Source organism: Melopsittacus undulatus, chromosome 12, assembly GCF_012275295.1.
Source record: "Melopsittacus undulatus isolate bMelUnd1 chromosome 12, bMelUnd1.mat.Z, whole genome shotgun sequence".
NCBI lineage: Eukaryota > Metazoa > Chordata > Aves > Psittaciformes > Psittaculidae > Melopsittacus > Melopsittacus undulatus.
Genome location: NC_047538.1, coordinates 11,153,592 through 11,178,402, shown reverse-complemented (window position 1 = coordinate 11,178,402; position 24,811 = coordinate 11,153,592). Strand labels below are relative to the sequence as shown.

Sequence of the window (24,811 nt, the reverse complement as noted above, 5' to 3'; positions counted from 1 at the left end):
TAACTAACAACCCATGGTGGGGTGCAATTAGAACGTCAAGAAAGAGTTGTTTCTTTGTTCTAATAAGACCCTCCTGCCTCTGGATGAACAGAAGGTCCTTGAATCTCTTACATTTAATGCTTTGAAAAGCCTTAAATCTCTTCCAGACTGTGCTTGGAGGCAGGAGGTGCAGGGCTGCAGCCCCAGCATCAGTGCTGGGCTGTGGCTCCCTCCTGACAGCATCACTGAAAGCATTACCTGGCAGCCAGTGGCCAGTTCTGGGGTCCTCACCATCTCCTGGAACATTACAAAGACTCAGAACAAGCCATAAAGAATGACCTGCAAACAGCACAAAATGGGAAGGATGCCCATTCGGGTTTATTGCATCTATTAGATCTATTGAAAAGATAGCTCAGAAGTGGCCTGATTGCCGCGATGAACACCTGCACAGAGAAAAGATTTCAGAGCCCAGACCTCCCCTTAACCTAACAAATAAAGCAGGGTGAGACCTGGGAGCTGGAAGCCAAATCTCTATAAATGGTGCTGAGAAATAAGGTGTGTAATTGCAGCTGGGAGTAGTCAGGGGTAGGACACATCTAAGGCAAAAATGATGGGGTTCTGGCTGCTGCTCCTCAAGACACCAGCCTGAAAGACCAAGGTGACTCTTTCAAAGCTGCTGTGATCCACTGTGATGAAGCAGGATGAGCTCATGGCTCAAGTCAACCTCGCCATCAAGCCCAGGTCACTGCACTGTCCCACTGGACTCAAGTGATAACAACCCCCAGGCTTTACAGCCATCTTCTCACCTCTGGTATCACTTGGAAGCTTCTCCTACACATAGAGCCACCATGTGCTAACCATGGAAACATCTGTGCATTGTTGTTGTGCCTCCAGCAAACCAAAAACTTCAGGGAAAAGAGGAAATGGAAGCAGAAAAAGAAGGACCTTTTCAATGTATTCCAATTCCATAGAACTTGGGGGAAATGTGTCTGAAAGCCCTGTGAGATGGGCAGGCTCCATCCTTTATCCTGCTTTAACTCTTTCACCCCTCCTGCTACGTGCAAAGTCCTTGGTATGCTCTCTGGCTGCTTTCATTCCTGTGGAACAACCAGAAAAAGGGCCAGGAACAGCAGAAGCCAAGCGTTAGTCACCCTGTACCGACAGCACAGCACTGCCAACACGGCTTGATAGACAGGCAATGCTGCTACAGCAAGACCAGCCTCTCCAAACAGGAGCTTGTGGTGATGGTCTCCAGGTCCTAAAGGATCACAGAAGACTTTGAGAGAAAGCAAACACAGATAAAACCTCCCATGGGATGGCAATGATCAACGCTGTGAAGGAAGTTAGGGCAGGAAACAAGGAATAAGCTGATCTGGATGGTGGGACAAGACCCACCCCATCCACCACACTATACCTTCTGAAGGTATCTGCCTCCATATCCTGTTTCTCAGATGCTGGGCTTGGCTTGAGGAGAGACAAGAGAACAGCAGCAGCAGGTTTTGGTGTCAAAGAACAGTTGAAGACACCAGGGATCTTGCTCTCGACTCTGTTCCCTAAGCCTTGAAGATCCCAAATTAGCTTTTCTCTCCCATTCCCATCTTGGTCCTTCCAACCTGAGATAAGGGACCTTTGCAGGCTGCAAAGTGGTGGGAAGACCCTCACAAGTCTCCCACTGAGGTGGGACAGGAAACTTATTGGGACATCCATGAACAGTATGGGGATGTCCGAGCTGCTCCTGTGCCTTATGGGCAGAGGAGGATAGTGCAGGGTGGAAATGGGTATTAGGAAAAAGGGAGCTTGGTTTCTCCCTTGACAGAAGCCATTCTGCATCACCAGTGAAATGGGATATGTGAGGTCTCAGCCCAGCTCCTCAGTAGGCTGCAGGGGTAGGGAGGACTCAAGGCAGGGTGACAATGGAGCATGCTCTATCCTCTCCAAACCAGCTCCAGGTGGGAAAATCAACCTCTGGCTACACTGGGGAGGAAACACAAAGGAGCATCCCCACAGGGGCTGAAGGCAAAGCAGTAGCTGCAGCTTTCACCTGTTTATCACTATCACAATTGCTTTTTGCACACCCGCAGCAAAAGGGAAAGGGTGCAGCTCCCTTCCCTCCTCAGGCTCCTGCGCATCCCTGCCAAAAACCCCTTGAAATCAGGAGAGGGCACTTCCCAAAGAAAGAAAATCCCACCATGGAACTCCAGCCTGCCAGTGCAGTGTGGCACTGCCAAGACCTCATCCCAGTGCCCATCAGTGTGCCCCAGACAGGCTTTGTTATGGAGATGCACTCCTGGCAGATCTCCTTCTGCAGCAGGATTAGCTACCAGCAGTTCTGCAGCAGAGGATGTGTGTGTGCACCAGGCAGGGCTGAACTCATTGGATGTTATTTCTCTCCCCTTGAGATGGGCTGGAGCACGGTGATGACTGCTGCCTTCAAGCACATTCTCAGTCCCTAAAGATGAGGAGGGATAACCTTGCTCCTGGAGCCCCTGCAGCTCCAAGGCTGCATTCCCCCTGGGAAGTCCAAATGCTCTCCCAGATGCTCCACCTTGGTGAAGGGAGCAAATGCAGACTGCAATGGGGAGCAAGCTGAGCCTGGGGAAGGTGGGAGGTGACAGAGCTCTCAGACAGCATCTGCTGTGAGTCTGCAGCTACCAGAAAGCCAAGACTGGTTTTGTTCCTCCTGGATTAAGCAGAGTAGAAAGGGGGAAAGGAGATCCTGAGTGTAAAACGGGGTACATGAGACATCCCATCTGCTGCCTTCTGCACCCAGGTGGAGATTCGCATCACTGTGATCAAGCACTGGGCTCTGAGTGGGCACATCCATCCCCCAAACTGTGCCCATCCTCCTGCTGCCTCACACATGCCCTCAGCAGCACAGCTCTGCACCCAGGCCATTACCCATGCCTGGGCACTGCTGTGCTCCTTTTTGGCACCACACTGGAGATCAGCTCATGGATTCCAGCACATCCCACTTTGCCCCACACTTCTCCAGCTGTACCCACTCTCCACCCTTCCACCATCAAAGTGCAGCTTCCCAGCCTGTAGCAACCAGCACTGAGAACACCACTTCACAACCAGGAGGCTGGGTCCCTCTGGAGTCAGGCTCAGTAAATAAGCAAGACTTGCTGCTCTCCCATTCCCAGCCCCACATCCGCTTATGCCAACCCCCAGGATGATGAGTATGTGTGTGCTGGAGAAGGGAGGCTAGGAAGGGATGGAGGAGGAAGAGCATTGATCCCCAGCTTAGCCCTCCAGCCCAGGGGAGCCCTTCCTACATAAATATTTGCCAAGCAATGCATTTGTGCCTGTCGATGGCTGTCAATAGGAGCCTGCAGTGCTGTTATCTGCCGAGCTGTCATTCTCAGGAACCTGATTCAAACAGCCCTGTCCGTGTCTCAACTGACAGCCAAGTTATCCATCCCTTTGCATCGCCAGGGCCTGGTCCCCAACTACAGAGCACCCCAGGGTGCATGTGCATGAAGTGAAAGCATTGTGGCATCGAGGTGCCTCTGCACTGCCAGCACACAAAGAGTTAATGGGCTCACATCCACACAGAGAGCTGTCAGACAAAGCCATGGCCTGGATGCCTCCTGCTTCCCCCTGCATCCTCAGGCTCCAGCATCTCCCTGCCAGCTTTGGCAAGCTGGTAGTGGCAGGGAAAGGGCTTGTGTGGACCAGGCAGCACGTGCCAGATGGGACTGTGCCAGGCAGGGATGTAGTGACAGGCCAGAAGGATGCTGCTGCCTTACCATGGAAATGGTCTGCTGTTTTCCGTCTCAGGGCTTCCACTGTCTCCTCTGTGTCTGCCCACTCCAAGACCAGCCTCCGGCCGTACAAGTGTGTGCTGTGGCACAGGGCGTCAAATGCTTTCTGCAGAGTTAACAGGGAAAAAGGAGATCAGAAAGGAGAAAATAAAAGCAAGCTCATATGAGACAAAGCAAAGATGTCCCTCCCCCTGCCCTGAATCTAAAAGGCCACCAGAGAACATCCTGCTTTGCTCTGATGGGGCAAGGATTCATCTCCATCAGTGGCTTTGACTCAGTCATTTATCTTCTCCGTACTTGCAGCAGAGCAAACACCCACCACCATTCCTGCAGGCTGCTGCTGCTCACCAGGGAGCAGGCTCAAACCCAGCCTAGCAAGCAGCTCAAGGCTGGCTGCAGCCCTGCATCACCCTGGCACCACACCTGAGCTGGGCTGAGGACACCTGGGGCAGCATAAGAGGGTCAACTGCAAAGTCAGACCATGAGCTCTGCAAACTCGCATCTCTGGAACAAATAGGGCAGCTGTAGGACCACAGAAACACATCCTGCTGGGCATCAGGGATGTGTCTTCCCATTCTGAGCACCACAGGAACATATCCCACTGTCCATCAGGGATGTGTCTTCCCATTCCGAGCACCACAGGAACATATCCTGCTGTCTGTCAGGGATGCATCCTCCCATCCCAAGCACCACAGGAACATATCTCGCTGTCCATCAGGGATGTGTCCTCCCATCCAGAGCTCCAAGGCTGTCTTGGAAAAGCCCGTTTGTTAAACAGGAATTCTGAACCATTTCTGTGTCCCCAAATAACACATCTCTGGGCAGAGCGGCCCTTCCTGCAAGAGGCTTTGGCTGCCTAAACCATTCCTCTGCAGGCAGGACCCTGCGGGAGCAACTTGCTTACAAACCTCAACCAAACCTCCCCCATTTCCAGTGCCAGCATTCAATAACCTCCATTTCCCCCTACTTCTGAATCCCTTTCACTCATATAATTCCAATTGACTACAAAGAAGAGAACCATGGAGCACCAGCTCCTCACTGTATCCATCATCACCAGCTCCTTGTGGCTGACCCCATTCCTGTCCTAAGGGCTGCAAGCCTGGCTGGTGCTTTTGCACCTACAGCTGGGTTTATTTGCCACTGCTGGTGTTTCAAAAACCCATCTTCCAATCCACAGAGCAATGTGTTGGCTTAAATAAGCCCTCTAGGGGAGGTGGCAGTGGGCAGCTGCGCTGGCACCAAGTTATTGCCAAAGCCTGGCAAACAACTGCAGCTCCAATCAGTGGATCTCATTTGTTAATTTATACTCCTTAAGTACTCACTTCCTGTAGCACAAAGGAAGAGGAAGGCTGGAAGACAAGCAGAGAGCCCCAGCAACCTCACTGCACTCCACAGCAGGTCATGGAGGAGGGCAATCCATGCTGAATGTGTCCATAATCATGTGTGGTGCATGGTGGGCTCTCATCCTCCAAGCCACTTGCTCTGCCATGTCCTCGTCTGCTCAGCTCCATTTGGGATAAGGCATCCTCTGGTTTTGCTGGCAGCAATGGGAAAGGTCATGGAGCAAAAAGGAAGCCAGATGTTGCCATTAAGCTGTACTGCATAGAATAAACCCGCTGGGAGAGATGCATCTGCCAGCAGCCTGGGGACATGGGCACTTCCCAGCCAAACACACTCCCAAAGTGAGCTAGTGTGCATCCGGGAGAAAGCAAAGCTCAGGATGCCAGGGTGAGATCACAGGAGACCCTTTCAGTCCACTGGAGCAGCAGAGTCCTGCATCCAGTTCTGGGGCAGTGGCACAAGAGGGACATGGAGCAGTTGGAGTGAGTGCAGAGGCCATGGGGATGCTGCGAGGGCTGAAGCAGCTCTGCTCTGGAGCCAGGCTGAGAGAGCTGGGCTGGAGCAGCCTGGACAAGAGAAGGCTCCTGAAGGGGAGACCTGAGAGCAGCTCCAGTGCCTAACGGGGCTGCAGGAAAGCTGGAGAGGGGCTTGGGACAAGGGCCTGTAGGGACAGGCCAAGGGGAATGGCTTTAACCTGACAGAACAGGGGAGACTGAGATGAGCTCTTAGGCAGAAGCTCTTCCCTGTGAGGGTGGTAAAGGCTTTAGGGTCCTTTTCAACCCAAACCAGTCTGTGATTCTACAATTAAAGATGTGAATGTCACTTCCTTTGGAAGCAAGCTGCACCATAAAACTTAGCACTGCACTGAGAGGAATAAAGACTTCTTCAGGACTCAAAACCAGAGAAACCACTCATGATTTAAAATACAAAAGGGTGAATGGGACAAATGCCACCCCTATACATCCACACTGCTGGGAATCTTCCAGCAAGAGGAGGACATTTGCTACTGCTGCTATTCCAAATTAAAGGATAGGTAGGGAAAAAATACATTTTAATCACATGAGCAATATGACATGAAGACAAACAGGCTGGCTTCCAAAGACAGCACTGAATAGCCAGAGGTTTGTTTAGCTCTACCTGAATTAGGGATGAAGAGAGGTGTACCCCCACAGCCAGGTAACACCGTAAGCTGAAGAGCCCTGGTAATCCTCGTCACAGGTCTCTTCTGCTTTCCAAATGGTCATGGGTTGCATGAAAACCCTATGGCCTTCCATGCCTAGGAAACAGGATGCTTAAAACCCGTTGGTTGGTTCAAGCTTAATGCTGTATCTCAGTGCGGTGGGGCTTTGCTGCTAGCTCCGAGTACAGCCTGGGCAGCGATAGAGCCCAGCCAGGGAAAAGAGCAGAGAAAAGAGAAGAGGGGCTGGAACAGCAGCTTAAGAATGCTTGTGGGATTCAGAAAGGGGCTTTCAAAGTGATGTGGTGGCTGATAAGCTCAGACGAAGGCACTGGGACACGACAGATGCTGCTCTGGAGCAGAGCCTGCTGCGCTGGGGCAGTGGAGAGGCAGAGATCAAGAGACCGGACCATTGCGCCTGTCACCCCCGAGTGCTACAGCTCCATCCCTAAATGCCATGTTAATTTGGAGGACAGTGCTGCTCTGCCTAGAGAGTCCCCCTTGCCCTATTAAATACTCAAGCTGAAGGGCCTCCGGGCTGGAGTCATTAGAGGGACAAAGGGTCAACAACATTAGGAGCTTGATAAATTTCCCTTTGTCACAAAAGCCAGTCCCAACTGAGGATGCTCTCTGCGATGCCAGCTGCACACAAGGATTTTCGCCTTCCATGTGCATGCATTTTTAAAGGCTTGACTGTCTTTCCCGAATGGGCAATTTCTGTTTGGAGACCAGATGCATTTTTATATCAACAGGGAAGGAAAGTGGAAACTTGGCTTCCAGTTAATAGTTCACAAATAAAAACAATCCCCCAGCAATTCTGCCCAGGGAACATGGCAAATGGGTAACGCTGCCTTAACGGCATTCATCTGCTATTTGCCAGCAGATCAAAGTTCCCCTTCTCATCCCCTAGCTTCCATGTACTCCCAGCTAGTGGTCAGCTGGCAGTGGGGATTTAAAACCAAAGGCCAGGTTGGACACAGGGGCTTGGAGCAAGCTGCTCTAGCGGAAGGTGTCCCTGCCCATGGATGAGCTTTAAGGTCCCTTCCAACCCAACCATTCTATGATCAGCAGGCACACAAACCCTCTTTGTGAGTATTACTTTGTCCCTCCCACTGCTGCCTTTGTCATGAGCCCTTCCCCATTGCCTGGCTGTGCATGTGTGTGTGCTGTGGTCTGTTCAATGCTCACAACACAGAAGACAGAGGGCTGCTGATTTCACCTGATGGTGGTGTAACGCTCCCAGTGGAGTCCATTCATCACCCTGGGAGCTGTCAAATGACCCAAGAGACAGCCCTGGCTGCAGGCATCACCGTGGGAAAGCCAGGCTTGAGAATGGGGCTCTGAAGGGTGAGCAGATGATGGGATGGGGAGAAGATGCTCCCACCAGCAGCATTCTGTGCCCTGCCTGAACATCACCTTCCCTATAAGCAAGGAGCCCCCACTGCTCTCCTTGGGGAACCCAACAGGACAGTTGAGAGCAGGAGCCCCACATCCCTGTCCCTGCTTTGGAAAATCTCCATATCCATTCCCACAGCGGTTGAGATTGCCCAGAGAAAAAGACAAACACGAGAGGTCACAGGCTTTAAATGCTCAACAAAGCCCCCTTAACTATTCCATTACAAACCCATCATGTTTTATAAGACGCTTAGAAGCGATTTCCACATTACCACTGTGAGCAACAACATCACTGACAGCCACAAGCTATTCAGCTCCGAGGTCTCCAGGCCCACTCCCCTCCTCTCTCATTTCACTAAGCAATAAACTCAGAGCCAGTTATGGCCCTGTTTACAATATTCAGGATCTTATTCATCAATACCCAGCGCATCCTCTTGCAGACGGCCAATGGAGTGTACTTGATGTGACACTTGTGAGACAATTAAATCCCTCAATGAGATGAGTGAGAGAAAAAGAAAAGGAAGAAGAGCTGGTTTGCTGGAGAAGCACAACGTCCCCCACAGATGCTCTTCCAAAGGGCAGCTTGCTCCCTGCATGCTCACCTCCTGTGGCTTCCATGAGCTTTGGAAATGCCGCCCCAGGCTAGTGCCCTCCCAGTGCTCCCCATGATGGATGGGCTTCCTACCACTGAGATCTGCTTGTCCAGCACAGCTGGAATCAGCCACTGGGTCCCCATGGGGCTGAAGAGGGATGGGAGGCAGACACTGAGCCTCTGCCCTGTTTCCTTCTGAAAGCAAGCAGAAAAGCGGGTGCTGCCCCATGCACCCCCAAACTGAGCAGCAATAAGGACGCACAAGAGGGATGTGGAACTGTTGGAGCAAAGCCAGAGGAGGCCATGGAGATGCTGCGAGGGCTGGAGCAGCTCTGCTCTGGAGCCAGGCTGAGAGAGCTGGGCTGGGGCAGCCTGGACAAGAGAAGGCTCCTGAAGGGGAGACCTGAGAGCAGCTCCAGTGCCTAAAGGGGCTGCAGGAAAGCTGGAGAGGGGCTTGGGACAAGGGCCTGTAGGGACAGGCCAAGGGGAATGGCTTGAACCTGCCCGAGGGGAGACTGAGATGAGCTTTTAGGCAGAAGCTCTTCCCTGTGAGGGCTTGGAGCAACCTGGTCTAGAGGAAGGTATCCCTGTCCATAGCAGGGGTTGGAGCTGGATGGGCTTTAAGGTCCCGTGCAACCCAAACCAGTCTGGGGTTCTATGGTTCGATGACAACCAGCCAGGTCCCTGTACACATCTTTCCATTTACTTTAGGAAAAGACCAATTCAAACACCAGGGAGAAATCCTGAGTGACTCTGGAGTGAAGCAGAGGTTAAAGCAAAGCAGCCCCCAGCTGGAGTTCAAGCAGAGCCATGGGCACGGGGAGAGAAACCAGTTCCCAGGGGGACTCACTGCACCCCACGCTGCCCAGTGGGCAAGGAGAGGACAAATGCTGAGCAGAAGGAAGTTTGAATCAGGATCAATACAGGACTAACAAAGAAACTCTATGTACTGTGGTATACGGGAGGTCAGACTGGAAGGGATGATCTAATAGTCCCTGGTGATCCTGGATCAATGAATCCTGTCTAAAAACATAAACACAGGCTCTGCTTGCTCCCCCTCCTCTGTCCTTCAGCTCTGGTCTCGTAAATTCAGAGTCTTAGGGAGTCAGTGGAGCCATGTGGCCCATTCCCTTCAGGAATAATACCCCTTACCTTGTGCCCACAACCATTCCCCTTCAAGATACTGTGCAAACTGCCAGGAGCCAGCAGTGGGGATGAAACCTGCCCTGCTCTGGTGCTGGGAGTACCCACACAGCACCTTCCAGCAGGGCTGAGGACCCTTCTCCTGCCCAGGGCATAACAGACCATGCCTGCTCCTGAACCACTGGCAAAGAGAGAACATCACTATCAGACAGGCTACAACCCTCTTGTTCCTTTTGCAAATAGGGAATTTAGCCATATAGGAAAGCTCCAAAAGAATAACAGACAAGAGCATTTTGAACAGGAATCTATTCCAGCTGAAAATGCTATGGAATATTTAGCAGCAGAAAGTGCATGCAGGTTGTGAAGACACCAGGATATTGGAACAATCTGTGGGCTTTGGTTAAAGCAAAACGTTCTTTCAACCTTCAGGAGCTCAGTTCTTGGTGTTGAGAAAGCATCCTTGGCCAGCTACAGGTTGGGCAGAAAACAGATTCAGAGCAGCCCTGTGGAGAAGGACTTGGGGGTGTTGGTCAATGAGAAAATGAACATGAGCTGGCTTCAGTATGTGCTTACAGCCCAGAAAGCAACCGTATCCTGGGCTGCATCAAAAGGAGCGTGACCAGCAGGTCAAAGGAGGTGATCCTGCCCCTCTACTCTGCTCTTGTGAGACCTCACCTGGAGCATTGTGTGCAGTTCTGGTGTCCTCAACATAAAAAGGACATGGAGCTGTTGGAACAAGTCCAGAGGAGGTTACAAGGATGATCAGGGGACTGGAGCACCTCCCATATGAAGACAGGCTGAGAAAGTTGGGGCTGTTCAGCCTGGAGAAGAGCAGGCTGTGTAGAGACCTCATAGCAGCCTTCCAGTATCTGAAGGGGGGACATAAGGATGCTGGGGAGGGACTCTTCATTAGGGACTGCAGTGACAAGACAAGGGGTAATGGGTTCAAGCTTAAACAGGGGAAGTTTAGAATGGATCTAAGGAAGAAATTCTTTACTGTGAGGGTGGTGAGGCACTGGAATGGGTTGCCCAGGGAGGTTGTGAATGCTCCATCCCTGGCAGTGTTCAAGGCCAGGTTGGATGAAGCCTTGGGTAATATGGTTTACTGTGAGGTGTCCCTGCCATAGCAGGGGGGTTGGAACTGGATGATCTTAAGGTCCTTTCCAACCCTAACTATTCTATGATTCTGTGATAACCTGTGACAGCCAAGTCCCCTCTTCAGACCAAGACTAATGACTGTATTACAGAACTTGATCTTTGGGTTTGTGTTCTCTCTGCACCACCTGAAAAGCACCAGGGGAAGGCTGCTCTCAAAACACACAGAGGAACTGATGAACATCAGCCTTGCACAATTTACAACAGTGAACAACCACAATAGCCAAAACTCCCCTTAACCCAAGGCAGCAGTGGAGGTGGGACATCTAGTCAGGTTTCCTAATGTGTTAATGTTGGTCAAACCCATCCCTTTTCATCTGGTTTCTGATAAACCTCAAAAATAAGCCCCTGCCCTTCTACAGTACAAGGAATTTTGGCCATTTTATCAGTTACACCAAACCCATGCCCATTATGGCTTAGGTTTGGTTTCTGCATTGTAACCTGGAGGCTACCAGCTTTGCTGCTGAATGGTAACAGCCTGCCCCAACTCTGGGCTAAGCCTCGGTGGGACAGAGCCTCCAGGCTCCCTCCATCAGCTCTGAGACCAGGCTAGGAGAGCACCAAAGAGGAAGACTACATCTTACCTTGGCATCCTGCTTGGTGAGGAAATCCACGAAGCCAAAGCCCCGGTGGGATCCTGTTCCTGCCATTTTCTTGGGCAGCCGGACAGTCTTCAGCTCTCCAAAGGTGCTGGGAATTGGAAAGGGAAAAGCAAAGACACTGTGAGATCAAGGGAAGAGCCATCAGTTTAGCACAAGCCACAGTGCTACCGGTTGCAGGCCTCATTCAGAGCAGCTGAAGAGTTACTGCTGCTCCAATCCAGCACCAAACCAGACGGATTTGCACCTCTGAAGAGTGCACAGAATACAGACATGAGCCAGAGCATGGCCCCATGGGGACCTGTTCTCTTTCCAGAGTACTTCCTCCATCCCCAGAGCGTGTTGTAGCCCCATCCCTCTGCTCCACAGATGTTGGGCATCACTTTTAAGACTGCATTTCCTCACTTTAACACTTGGGTACCTGCATTTCCAACCACCCAGCCTCTTTCATGGGCTGGAATAACCTGCTTTTACTTAAGCTTGCTGAACATAGAGAGGTGAACTCAGCAGACCTGAGTCCTGCACAACAACCCTCAGATCCAGCAGCATTTCAGCCAAGTTTTTGAGTGCCAACAGGGTAGAAAGGCAAGGAATGGGGAAATAAGGGGGTTTCTGTTTAGCTGGAGGGTGTGGGGTAGGGCTCAGCCACAACCCAAGAGGACACCTTGTCATGGTATGCCTGTCCCTAGAGAAGGAACTTGTCACTTGAGCACCAAAGCACCCACCCACCCCGCTAGCCTGGACCTTGTCCAAAAAGCCTGAAAACAGACCCGAAAGAGCCCTCTCCAGTGCCATCCCCTGGAGGAATTCCAGGACAAAGCCGATGCTTTCTCCGCATCCGAGCTCCCGCTTCCCCTTCTCCTCCCCTCCCCTTCCAGCCATTTATCAAACACATATGCACAAACTGCAGGCAATAAATATTTAATGTGGGCCAGGTCTGACTAGATGTGTTATTTCATTTGGAAATCTCCACACACACACACACGTGCATACACAAAAGGAACCCGGGATGCAGCCGTGCCAAAGAGCACCTGGGAATAAACACAGTAAAGGCCATAAATGCTCTCGTGAAATGATATAAGCTAAATCCTAGGAGTTAACCTGGTGCACTGGCAGCATGACCAGGCATTCATCTCCCCAATTTCCTTAGGCAACGTGGTGTGTAAATGTACCATTATGAAGCTGCAAAATGAATCCGCACGTCTCTTCCTCAGTGCTTTCCCTCCCTCCTGCCCCTTTCGAGCTGGTGTTACACAAACAAACAAACCCGAGTGGAGGGGAGGGAGCAGCCTTGCCTGTGGGGATGCTCAGCCCCCGGGAGCAGCAGAAGGGGCCTCCTGCATGGGGATGCAGGCAAACAGGGGTCCCAGGAGCTCTGCGGGTGGCTCCTATAGCCTGCAGCATCCCTGCCATAGTTGGGTTAAGGGAGAGGTAATGAGACAGCTCCTGGCCCAAGGAGATGAGCACCTAGAGAGACAGCCTATGGTGGCATGGGCAGGGGGGTGCTTGCTTCAGACTATGGGAAACATCACAGGCATTGCCTATGGGGAGCAGAATGTCTGCTAAAAGGGAGGAGGTCTCAGACAACGCTTAACTCTGTGCACTACAACACCACGTGTCTGCCTTTGACACCGAGAAACAACAGGCAGGTGGGTGAGGATGGGCAAGAAGGGGCTCATGGGGTCCCAGGGGCCGTGGTGACCCACCTTAACCCTGGGCAGAGACAGAAGATGCTTCTTCTTTCCTTCAGTCCCAGCTCAGAGACATTCATGCTGGGAGACGTTTGGAGGCAGTGGGGACCTGATCCAGATCAGGTTTGGCCACGAGCATCAGCCTGCATGGGCAGCTGCAGGGAGGAAGGGCAGTGGTACCCAGCAGCTGCTCCCAGAGGGATGGATCCATCAGGAAGGAGGCAAAGCAGGGGAGTGAGGGAAGCCGAAGAGACGGGGCTGACCCCACCAGGGCTGCCAGTAAAACACCTACCCCCAACTGTGGTGCTAATTAGAAACCACAACACAGCAATTACCAGCCCAGGAGCTGCGAATGAAGTGGAGAGCTCGGGCCTTTAATGTTCCCCTCTCCAGTGCCAGGCAGAGGCTCACACCTCTCTTTTCCAATTATTTCCTCTGGATTTTGGGAAGGGGGGAGAAAGGCAGAGGAGGAGGGAACCCAATTACCCCCCGCAGTGCCAGGCTCCTGGTACCCGAGGAAGGCAGATGCTGCATGTCTGCTCCCGCATCGATGCTGCAGCCTTCCAGCTCCCGGATGGCTGTGCATGGATTGTGCCATGGGTAAAGCCACAGGAGGAAGGATGGCAGAAGGGACACAGGCAAAACCTGAGCAAAATTACAGGGGAGGAAGAAAGCAGCTTTAATACAGGCTGCTGAACAACAGCTCGACCATAAGGTCCCACTGAGCTGCTTTAAAACACGCTCTTCCTGGGGTGGGGATGGCAGAGGGACTCACAGCAACTTGGGCCTGCGGTCACTGCCTCCTCTTTCCCCTTCCACAACGTGGTCCCAGTGGGCACAACCAGCATGAGAATGCAGCAGGGATGGGGATTCTTGAAGCTGACCAGGGATGGGGGTTCCCGGAGCCAGCATATCTCTCCTTGTCAAACTGGACAGAGATCAGAAAGCGCTGGCACCAAATCCCTTTGCCAACATCATGCCAGGCTCCTGGCCCCAAGCACAATGGTTCACAGGGAAGGCCCTGGATTTAGCATGAGTGTGAAACACAAGTGGTTTCTGCATTGTACCCATCAGCATCCAGGTCTTCTCAACTGCTCCTGAGTGTCTGCACTAGCGCCAGGGCTCAGCCCCAGCACAAGCATTGAAGGACCTGGTGGTCGCAGGAGCAAACCCCTTTCCTTCTTTACACAGTGACTTGTTTGTGGAAGACTCTAATCTCTTTTCTGGTGAGTCCTGCACCCACCAGACCCACACGCCTGGCCTGGGGCTGGGTTTCTGGCAGCTCTTGGTGGCACCGCACCAGGCTGAGACTTCATCTGTAACAAGTCTGGCAAAGCCAAATGTCCTGTACAACCTCCCCAGTGATCATAGAATCCCAGCCTGGGTTGGGTTCAAAGGGACCTTAAAGCTCATCCACTTCCAAGTCTCTGCCACCTTCCACTGGAGCAGCTGCTCCAAGCCCCTGTGTCCAACCTGGCCTTGAACACTGCCAGGGATGGGGCAGCCACAGCTTCTCTGGGCACCCTGTGCCAGCGCCTCAGCACCTTCACAGGGAAGAGCTTCTGCCTAAGAGCTCATCTCAGTCTATTTCCTGAAGGGATGTAAATCAGAGAAAGAGGTTTCCTTTACAGAACCTGGCAACCCAAGAGTGCTCGATCAGCTCATAGCTGAGGGCACACCAAGATGAACACATCTTTGTGTATGGGACATCAAAATAACAACCAGGGCTGGACAGGTCTTGACTGGTCCTAAGGAGCTTGCAGCTCACCCTGGTCTGGAGGTCCCTGTCTCATGAATGAGCACCTGCAATCCACTGCCATTGCTGCCTGGGGCAGTGATGGGGCCATGCTTGGACACTGGGTCAGACTTGGAAGCAGGGGGCAGAAATGCAAAGAGAACCTGGTGGGAGACGAGGAGCACTGAAAAGAGGTGGTGGAGTCAGCAGGAGAAGATGGTGCTGGCACTCAGGTGATACTGGGTTGGAAGCACAATGGGCTGGGCAGCAGGAGAGAAGTGATGGAAAGGGAGGGAGATGCAGGTGAGCATTTGTGGGTGATGCTGGCAGAGGAGGGAAGAAAGCTTCTGGGGAGCACCTGTATCCCTGTCCTCACCTGGCTGCTTGGCCATGCTGATGAAGGATGGGCAAGCGCCTTCCAAGTGAGCAGTGTGTTGTCCACCAAGCTAGAGTGTGCTCTGGTTAAGAGCAATATAATGTCCTATAATTAGCAGGCAAAGGACTTGCCTCTCAGCTGGCCTGTGCCAGAAGGATGTAATTACAATCCCAAGGAGTGATGTTCCTCTGACCTGCAGCCAGCTTGTAGTGTGGAGGAGAAATCTACTTCTCTTCCCTCTATTCAGCCAGGGAAGCAAAGGGATGGCTGCAGCACCACAAGAACACCTGATAGCTGGCAATGCCATGAAGCAGTGCTGGATCCCCTGTGGGTGGCAGGGAGGGGATGGCCCTACTGGCATCTCTGGGAATACTGCATGTTTCTGTGGAGCCTGGGATGTATGACTCGTTGAGGGAAAGGTCCTCCAAATCCATCCCACACCTCTCCAAGCCCTGGTCCCACTTGGGATTTCAGAGGACACTGATTCTTGTTACTATATGGGGAAGGAAGGCAGGAGGTGATGGAGCAGTGTATGCATGGCGGGTTGTTGGGGGGTTTGCAAACCTGCTGCCTCCTTGGCAAAGCTCTTGCTCTTTGCTTTTGTCCCCCACCAAAACTGCCTCTATCAATAGTGGTTATGGCAATTAGCACAATTAATATAACTAACCAACAAACAGTGACAAAAGGGACTGGCTTCAAGCTGGAAGAAGGTAGGTTTAGAATAGATACTATGGGACCACCCCATGCCCTGCACTTTTGGATTGTGTGCAGCCATGTCCTCCTGCACCCCAGGTGCTTCCTCACAGCCTGGTTTAGTGCAAGGGATTTACTAATCCTTGTGTGCTCTCGTGCCCAGATTGCAAGTGCTGGGGAGCAATGACAAGGGGGAATGGCTTCAAGATGAAAGAGAGGTGATTGAGATTAGATATTAGTGAACCACTGCTCATGAAAACCTCTAGCAAGGTTGCCAACCTTCCTATGGATTGCCATCTACTGCCACCACCTCTTTCTCTGCTCTCACTGCCTTCTCATAGAATGGTTTGTGTTGGAAAGGACCTCAAGATCATCCAGTTCCAACCCTCTGCCATGGGCAGGGATGCCTCATGCACCATGTGCTGCTGACTCTATCCTCCCTGATGACTGCTGGCAGCCCTAGGCCAGAGCTCAAGTGAATGAGCCAGGCTCATCAGACATGGCTCTGGGCAGGGAACACGAACCCAAGAGACACAAGTCCTTCCCTTCTCTTGCTGCACCCAGCAGCAGGCTGCAGCCACTCATCATTCCAGCAGAATTCACCCAATCACTTTGCAATGGGCATCTTAGCTGCATTATTTCCACCCCATCTTTGCTCCCAAATAGGACGTTCCATCCTCTAGCAAATTACATCCCTACCAGCCTCTGCTTCTGCACTGATTTGCTGATTATAAGGGAATGGGGAGGGAAATAATGGCCCTTTTTCTTTCTTCTTCTTTTAGGAAGGACCCTGGCAAATGGTTTTTCCCCTGGGCTGAGCCATGGCCAGTTCCACCCCCTGCATGAGAGAGTTAATGAAACAGGCAGGGGAAGGGCCCTCCCGCCTCCCACTCCAGGACTTCACTGACTCCAGTACGGCTAATCCCATTACAAGAAAATAACGTGGATAATTCAAGCTAATGAAATCGTTACAAGAATGTGGACAGCCAGGGGTGGACATTCAGAGCCAATTTAACACCCCTTGGTGGTGTTATCCCCAGCACAGGAAATACCTGAAAAGAGGAAGGGAAAGGAAAGAGGGAGGGAAAAAGAAAAGAAAGCCTTCCTCTCTTGTTAGCTTAAATCCTGTTAGAGTTGGAGGAGATATTCTGCCACCTATCTCCCCTATTACTGCTATCATCATCATCATCAGGAACATCCTGGTAACCTCTGAACACATAGGAGGGCAAAGCGGAGGCTCCAGACACCCTCATGGAAGTGCAAACTGCTGCTGCCTCCATCCCTGGTGGAGTGGGGCAGAAGATGATGGCTGGAAGGACTTTACAACACATGAGGTGTCCTGGTGGACCCGCAGCCCATGGCTGCATGGATGAAGCGATGCTGGGCAGCAGGTCCCCACCTCGAAGCTGATCCGTCGTTCCCACAGTGGCTCCTTACCTGCACTAGACAATGCTGCTGGATAAGCAAATCGCCTTCAAACCCCCATGAAAAGGCAATGGTACACAGGGGGAGGACAGCCACGTCTGCACCTTGCTCCTTCCTACATGGATCATCAGTTTTTGCAGCTTCCCCACCTCTCTGCCCAGGAGCATCGTCTTTGTTTGGAGGCCTCTTGATCTGCTGCAGCAGCAAAACTGGGTTTCCTTTGATGCAATTCCTCAGTGCCAGCCTTGTGCTGCTGGGAGAAGCGCTACTGCATTCTCCCAGTCCTCCCAGTGAACCCCTTCTTGAGGCCAGTGTTGGGGCACAGACCTGGCCACCCTGCTCAGAGCTTCCCATCCAAAGCCAGGCTCCCCTTTTGGCCATCCTTACGGAGGGAAGCTGAGCAATTCCATTGTGAATCATTCTTTTGCGCAAGGAGCATTTCCAGGCAGGAGCTGCCAGTAATGCTGTGCTTGTGGATGCAGTGGGGAACCTCCTCCACACCTAAAGGAAGTGCAGCCCTGTCTGCTTGGGGAGCCTCACCAGTGAGATTTCAGAGCTATTCAAGCCTGTGTCCTCAGCTCATGAGTGTCCAAAGGCTTCCTGTGTATTCAGCTGGACACGGGTGATTCCCACTTGTCCTTCTCCTGTGCTGCTGAGTGAAGTGGAGACTCCCAAGTCTAACAGAATTTCCAGGTCTCCGCAGGAGACAGGGATCTCTGAAACAAAGGCTTCTGGGATAGAAAAGTGCCATTTACCACAGTTCTACATAACGGCCCTACGAAAATTAGGAACAGCATTTTCAAACCAGGAGGTTCTCCAGGACCAGACATGACCCTCAGATCCTGATGCGGGAGGAGCCAGCACTAAGAGATGCTGCTAAAGAGCAGGGGAATGAAGCAGGGACCCCAGGCTCCTCTTCAGCTCTGCTTCCCCATAAAGGTGACCTCAGGATTCCACACCTCTCCCATTATCCCAGCTCACTGCCCACTGTTGTCTGCCAACCTCACACAGACATACAACGCTTTGATCCATCCATGAAGGTAGAAGAGGGACTTGCAATTTAACCTGTGCAACATGAATGCGAGCATCCTTGGTATGAGAGAGAAAGGAAAAGCCCCACAGCAACAGCAGCAGAAAACCTGGAAGTCACAAAAAGACTGGAAAGGAAGCCTGGAAAGATAGAGAAATTACCCAGGGATTCCTCTTTGATGGGAGAAGTGGGGCTGTGGTGCTGGGACACATGGTGTCCAGCCTAGGTGTTCATCCCACGCGGAGGGTCTCTGATGTGTCACCGAGAGCAATTTTCCACCTTTCTGTCCCTGCAGCACAAGTAACACCTCTCCTTACCCCCAGGCTTTATTTCTGCCAGACATGCTGGAAACTTACAGCCTGATTCCCATGCTGCATCCCCCAAATGAGGCTGGAAGCAACCAAAGCTTTCCACAAAGAGCCCTGCATGGGAGTGGGACAAGCCCCCTAGGATGTTCCCGGCAGGAACAGCCCCATTCCCTGTCTCTGGAATGCTCTCTCACAAACACATCTAATTGCATCCAGACGGTGCTTTCGGCACACCTGCCACAGCAACTGCTTATCTTACTGAGGACTTCAAGAGCATCATCTGCAAAGTTTGCAAGGAAGGGAAGGCAATTAGCATTCCCTGGCTAGGCACAAAGATCCTCCTGCTTTATCTCCATCCTGGCTGCTTGGCACGGGATCCTTTGGTGCTAATTCCCTCCCGCTGCTCCCTGCACATCAGCTCCTCCAGTTGGAAACACACAATGGTGTTTGCACCACGGAAAAGACCCCAAAGCAAAGCAGGGTGGTTGTGAAGGGAGGGAGCAGTGGTGGCCAAACCTGCCTGCACCAGGAGATGCACCAGTTCTTACTACCAGAGAGACACTGAGGTGATGGATGGGGCCAGAGAAGGGCAATGGAGCTGGTGCAGGGCCTGGAGCACAAGAGAGATGGGGAATGGCTGAGGGACCTGGGGGGTTCAGATGGAGAAGAGAAGGCTCAGGGGGGACCTGATGGCTCCCTACAAGTGCCTGACAGGAGGATGGAGCCAGGAGGGGCTGGGCTCTGCTCCCAAGGAACAAGGGATGGGACAAGAGGAAACGGCCTCAGGCTGCACCAGGGCAGGTTTAGATGGAGCTGAGGAACAATTCCTGCCCCAGAGGGTGCTCAGGCATTGGAACAGGCTGCCCAGGGCAAGGGTTCACACCCTGTACCCTTGCAAGTGTTCACACACCGTGGACACAATGCCCTCAGCGCCATGGGTTAGGGGTGGCCTTGGCAGTGCTGGGGTAAAGAGTGGATTTGATGAGCTTAAGGTTCTTTTCCAACTTAGTTGACTCCATGATTCTATGTCAAAAGGCAGCAGGACAGAGCTGTGCTTGAAGGAGGAGAGCCTGAGGTCCAGGGCAAGGAGAACCACTGTGATACACATGGTGGAGGACCTTACAGAGTGCATGTTTTACCTCTTTTCCTTACAGCTGTCAGTGTGGGGAAGAGGCACCGTGCCCATGGCAGAATAAAGCGATGCTTTGCCACAGATAGATGCCAAGAAAAGAAAATCATCCTGGTAGACACAGTGGCCAGGGTAAGGTGGTTTGGGAGCAGGGGGGAGGTCTGCAGAGCTCCCACATCCCTATTCCTAAGTCACCTTTCCAGATTCCCCTCCCCAGTAGCCACACTGGCCTGGCACATCTGCCCCAGCCCCTTCCTGCATCCCTGCTCAGCCTTGGTACCAGGCAATCCTCACCAAGCTCTCCTTCATCCCCTCGTTCAGGGTACCCTTGTCCCAGCTAAAGGCATCATTGGGACTCTCCTCTCTCCTACCTGCAAGTCTTTGCATCTCCTACCCCTCCGTGTCAGCTCAGTGCCCAGCTCTCACCATGGACATGCTGTAGGTTTAAATCCATGAGGTACCCCACATGCTCCCCAGAATAACAGTGCTGATCCCAGTTCCAGCACACAGAATTGCTTGGGTTGGAAAGGACCTTAAGATCATCCAGTGCCAACCCCTGCCATGAACAGGGATGTCTCACATCAGACCATGTTGCCCAAGGCTCTGTCCAACCTGGCCTTGAACACTGCCAGGGATGGAGCATTTATCACTTCTCTGGGCACCCTGTGCCAGTGCCTCAGCACCCTCCCAGTAAAGAACTTCTTCCTTATATCCAACCTGAACTTCCCCTGGTTCAGTTTGAGCCCATTCCCCTTTGCACATGGAGGAAGCCCATGAGATCCACCTGGGAAGCTGGTCCAGCCTTTTGGATTGTCCCTGCTCCCTCTACCTTCTGCCTGCAGACAGTCAAACAAAGTTCAGCTCTTTCTGGATTCATCAAGTTTTGGCACAGATCTCCCTAAGTTATTTAATGCTTAATATAGGCACAAACAGTGCCAGTGACTCTGTGGACATCCATGTGCTTCTCCTAAGGAGCTGTGAATTCACCTACAAGGCTCCTGTTAACATTAAGCCCTATTCCTCATGGATATCTCAGCCAGCAACAGCCTCTCTTGGAGCTCATGGTGAAGCAGGATCAGCAACAGCACAGCTCTGGCCCTAGGCAGCCACAAGACCTTCCCTTTCCTCACAATACAAGACCAGAAGCCAGCGGCTGTTTTAAAAACATAGCAAAACATTTTACCCTTTTTCCCATTTCTTTTCCTTAAGAGTTGCTTCTGAGGGACCTTATCAAAAGCTTCCTGGAATTCCAAGTAAATTAGTCATTAGGCAGGTTTTCAGAACAGTAATTAGGCCACTCCATGCCCCTGATGTATTATTTACCTGAGCAGATATACATAATTAGGCCTCTTCTTTATAACTGGTATTACACAGACTAAATTCTACTCCAGTCTATCGTCTAATTACACAATTAGGCTGCATGCTAAACAGAACGAAAGCGATTCTGAGAACCAAGCAGAAAGAAGGGGAAACCCCACAACAGGCATTATTAGGTTTTAAATCCTCCATCACCAGCACAGCGGCAGGTCTTCAGATTTTAATATCCCTCCACTTCAGTCCCTTCTAAACTGGTGCTGCAGCCAGGTTTGCTTGCTTTATTTTGCTGCATTTAATGCTACTCTGCAAGGCTGTAATGTTGTTGGGGAGATTCAGTTCCTTACTGAGATTTGGTTTTAACAAGGAACGTTAAAAGGGGCTTTTCTCTTCTCCTGATCGGCACTGATTTGCTGTGCAGTGGAACCAGCATCACATTGTCTTACAGCCTCCCTTTGCTCCTCCTCCCAAATGATGACTATTGTTCAACAGCTTTCCAGTGGTACAGGCAGACAGGAACAGTGTGACCATCACAGGAATTTAGCCTGGCAGAGCTGGCTCCACACCAAACTGAATGGGGCAAAAGGAAAGGGGGAATGAGATGCCAACACACCAAAAAGTACCCAGCAGCTTCCAGGTGCCTTTCAGTCAAGCAGGATGGACTTGGGTCATCCCCTGATTTATCACAGAATCATTTGAGGTCGGAAAACACCTTTAAGACCATGGAGTCCAGCTGTAAACCTAACACTGGCAAGTCCACCACTAAACCGTGTCCCTAAGTGTCATCTTTGTGTACTTGGAAGAGGGAAAATGGGTAAGAACAAAATAAGACTCCAAAAGTATCTGTATATTAAGAAGCTTTTGAGTAAAAAAAGTGGAGACCTCATAGCAGCCTTCCAGTACCTGAAGGGGGCTATAGGGATGCTGGGGAGGGACTATTCATTAGGGACTGTAGCGATAGGACAAGGGGTAACGGGTTGAAACTTAAACAGCAGAGGTTTAGACTGGATATAAGGAAGAAATTCTTTACTGTAAGGGTGGTGAGGTACTGGAATGGGTTGCCCAGGGAAGCTGTGAATGCTCCATCCCTGGTGATGTTCAAGGGCAGGTTGGACAGAGCCTTGGGTGCCATGGTTTAGTGTGAGGTGTCCCTGCCCATGGCAGGGGGTTGGAATTGGATATCTTAAGGTCCTTTCCAACCCTAACTATGAAAAAGCTACATTTTGACTAGAGAAGCAGAAAGGCCTTCACAGAAAGATCTCCCAGTTCCTTAAGCACTTTCTAAACAAAGAAGCTTCTGTATCCACAAAGCTTTTTTATCTATTGTTTTCCCGTCTTGAATTTCAAATTGAGCTGGAAAGTGATGCATATCATCACAGATCAGAATTCCCAAGATCATAGTATGGTTTGGGTTGGAAAGGACCTTAAGATCATGTGGTTCCAACGCCCCTGAATATGAAAATCAGGGCCAGTCACAAAGCCAACTTTCTCCTTATCTGACTGCAAAGCAAGGTCTCAGCCCTTCCTTCTGTAGGTCCCTTCCTACTGTGCCAGCCCATAGGGCATTGCACAAGCAGAGTCATGCCTGTCCTGCCCCTGTTTCCTGGTCCTTGCTGATGGAGCAGTGTGATTTAACCTGACCAATGGTTTTTCTTCTTGGTGCTACTGTAGTTACTGACCATCTTCTGGGGGACAAAAGACGTTCAAGTAGAGAGGAGAAAGGTCCAGCTCTTCGCCATCACACCCACCCCCAAAGACCATGCCGGGACCAAACCACCCTCCTATGGTGGCTCTCACTGAGATGTACAAATGACCACACAGCTATGACCCTTATATCCCAAACCTCACGAAATCTCAATCCTTGCACAGACTTCAATGAGAGCTTCCAATGCTTCCAAAGCCTTTCACAGAGCTTGTGCTCATAAGCCACAATTCTCCCTGTGCGCAGTACCTTGCAGGACCAGGGCTTAGAAGCCACCGAGTCACTGCAGTAATCACCAGCAGGTCAGGATTTCAAAGGAACCCACAGCTCCAACAGAGCTGAGATTTAGGGATTTATCTCCTCTGGGCTCTTTTGAAAACCCTGATCAGAGTGCAGCTCTGGTCAAAAATAAGTGATGCTAAATATAGTGCTCACAAGAGGGCCTGGTACCAACCTCTGCTCCTCCAGGATTCTTATGAGTCAGCTCATTTCAAAGACAAGAGGAAATCTGTACAACTAGCAAGGCAGTAAACGTGGAAGGGAGATTGAACCGTACCTCACAGGCCCCCAAAGGCATCCTAGGACATCCTTTGGAGAAAGCAGCCTTCCAGTTAAGATACCTGCGATATCAGACTATTGAATCTCAGATTCGACAGTAGAGCCTCCTGCACTGAGGTGGTAGAGAGTAAATATAGAAGCAATGAGATATTTATAAGCAGCCAGCTATTTTAACACAGCTCTGCTTTAAAGAGAAGCCTTATTTAAGTCTTGTCCCCATAAAGCTGCAGAATGACTTAGAGAAATAACCAGCTTAATTATTTTCATCAGGAGAACAGAGAAACACGTAGGGAAGATCAAATGTATGCAAAAGCATGGAGGATCTTGAAGGAAGTGCTTCTGTTCTGGTGACTCAAATGCAATGAGGATGGTGAGATATCCCAATCGCAGGTTTGTCTCCAAAGAGCCCTGTCCCACCACAGCTGAAGGATGCCAGGGAGCACAGGGAGAGAAAGCAGCAAGAACAGGAGCGCATCAGCTCACTGGGAGCCACCTCATCGTCCTGCTGCCCTGATCAGCACAGTCTTCCCCAGAGATACACCCAACAGTGAAACGTCAGACTGCCACATTGTACTTGGAAAGCAAGGAGAGCAGAGCAGTATGTCTAGATGTACTCCCTTGTTACAGAATCCCAGCCTGGGTTGGGTTGGAAGGGACCTTAAAACTCATCCAGTTCCAAGTCCCTGCCACCTTCCACTAGAGCAGCTTGCTCCAAGCCCCTGTGTCCAACCTGGCCTTGAACACTGCCAGGGATGGGGCAGCCACAGCTTCTCTGGGCACCCTGTGCCAGCGCCTCAGCACCCTCACAGGGAACAGCTTCTGCCTGAGAGCTCATCTCAGTCTCCCCTCTTTCACCTTAAAGCCATTGGTTTACTCCAATAATGCTCCAATCCACCCATCTCCTGAACTGGAGACGTGTGTGTTACCCAAGCTATGATGGGGGGTAACATCTCTTCTTGCTCCTGGTGTACCCTGTCCTTAGGACACCCTTTTCCAATCCACACCACTACCACTTGCTGAAGCTCAGAGACTATTTTATGCAGCGGGACACATTTTCACATGTCACTGCAAAGGGACAGGGAGCAAATGCATGGTGCAATTATTACCTGAGCCACCATGGGATGGAGCAAATTCCTCACAGCAGGAAGCTTGCTTCTCTCCACAGCACAGGCTTCCCGTCACTGCAGTCAAGACAGATCCACCCCATGGACACAGAATAAGCCACCACCAGGCACACACCACCTCCTCCATGGAGGGTGATGTCCCAGAGGTGGGGATATGCATCCCTGTACTGTCCTTGCCCAGCATCTCACTGCATCAGCGTGCAGCCATGAACCCTGCTGATGCAGCCTTCCTAACTCAACAAATGGACCTGGATTAGGCCAAGTGTTCCCCATTCCCTGCCCCAGCCTTCCCAACTCAAAGCCTCTGCAATAAACTAAATGAAACCCCCCAACACCACCACCAGCCAGAGCATTCCACAGCTCCGCTCTCCAGCGTGAGAATAACACAATATAGTTCAAAAGAGGGGACAACAGTTCTAAAGCAGCACCCAACACTGAGCAGGGCATCTGTGCAATGGGATGCAAGCTCTCCCCATCATCACCCTCTTCTGCTGTTCCCCTCAGACCTTCAGGAAGGCTCTTCACAATGTTCTGGGTGTTCATAGCCTGGGATGAATGTAAGGGAGAAACAGGGGCTACAG

The 24,811-nt window shown here is 51.5% G+C and overlaps 1 protein-coding gene across 2 annotated transcripts in view; it reads right to left on the bottom strand.

Moving 5' to 3' along the window:
• RBM19 (RNA binding motif protein 19) overlaps positions 1–24,811 on the bottom strand; it is a 69,912-nt gene that overhangs the window by 14,195 nt on the left and 30,906 nt on the right. For both annotated transcript variants that reach the window (XM_031047888.2, XM_031047889.2), the window contains exons 22-23: positions 11,131–11,236; positions 3,729–3,849 (exon numbers count right to left, since the gene is read on the bottom strand). In XM_031047888.2, the coding sequence (XP_030903748.2) occupies positions 3,729–3,849; positions 11,131–11,236 (227 nt within the window). The remainder of the gene's footprint in view (positions 1–3,728; positions 3,850–11,130; positions 11,237–24,811) is intronic.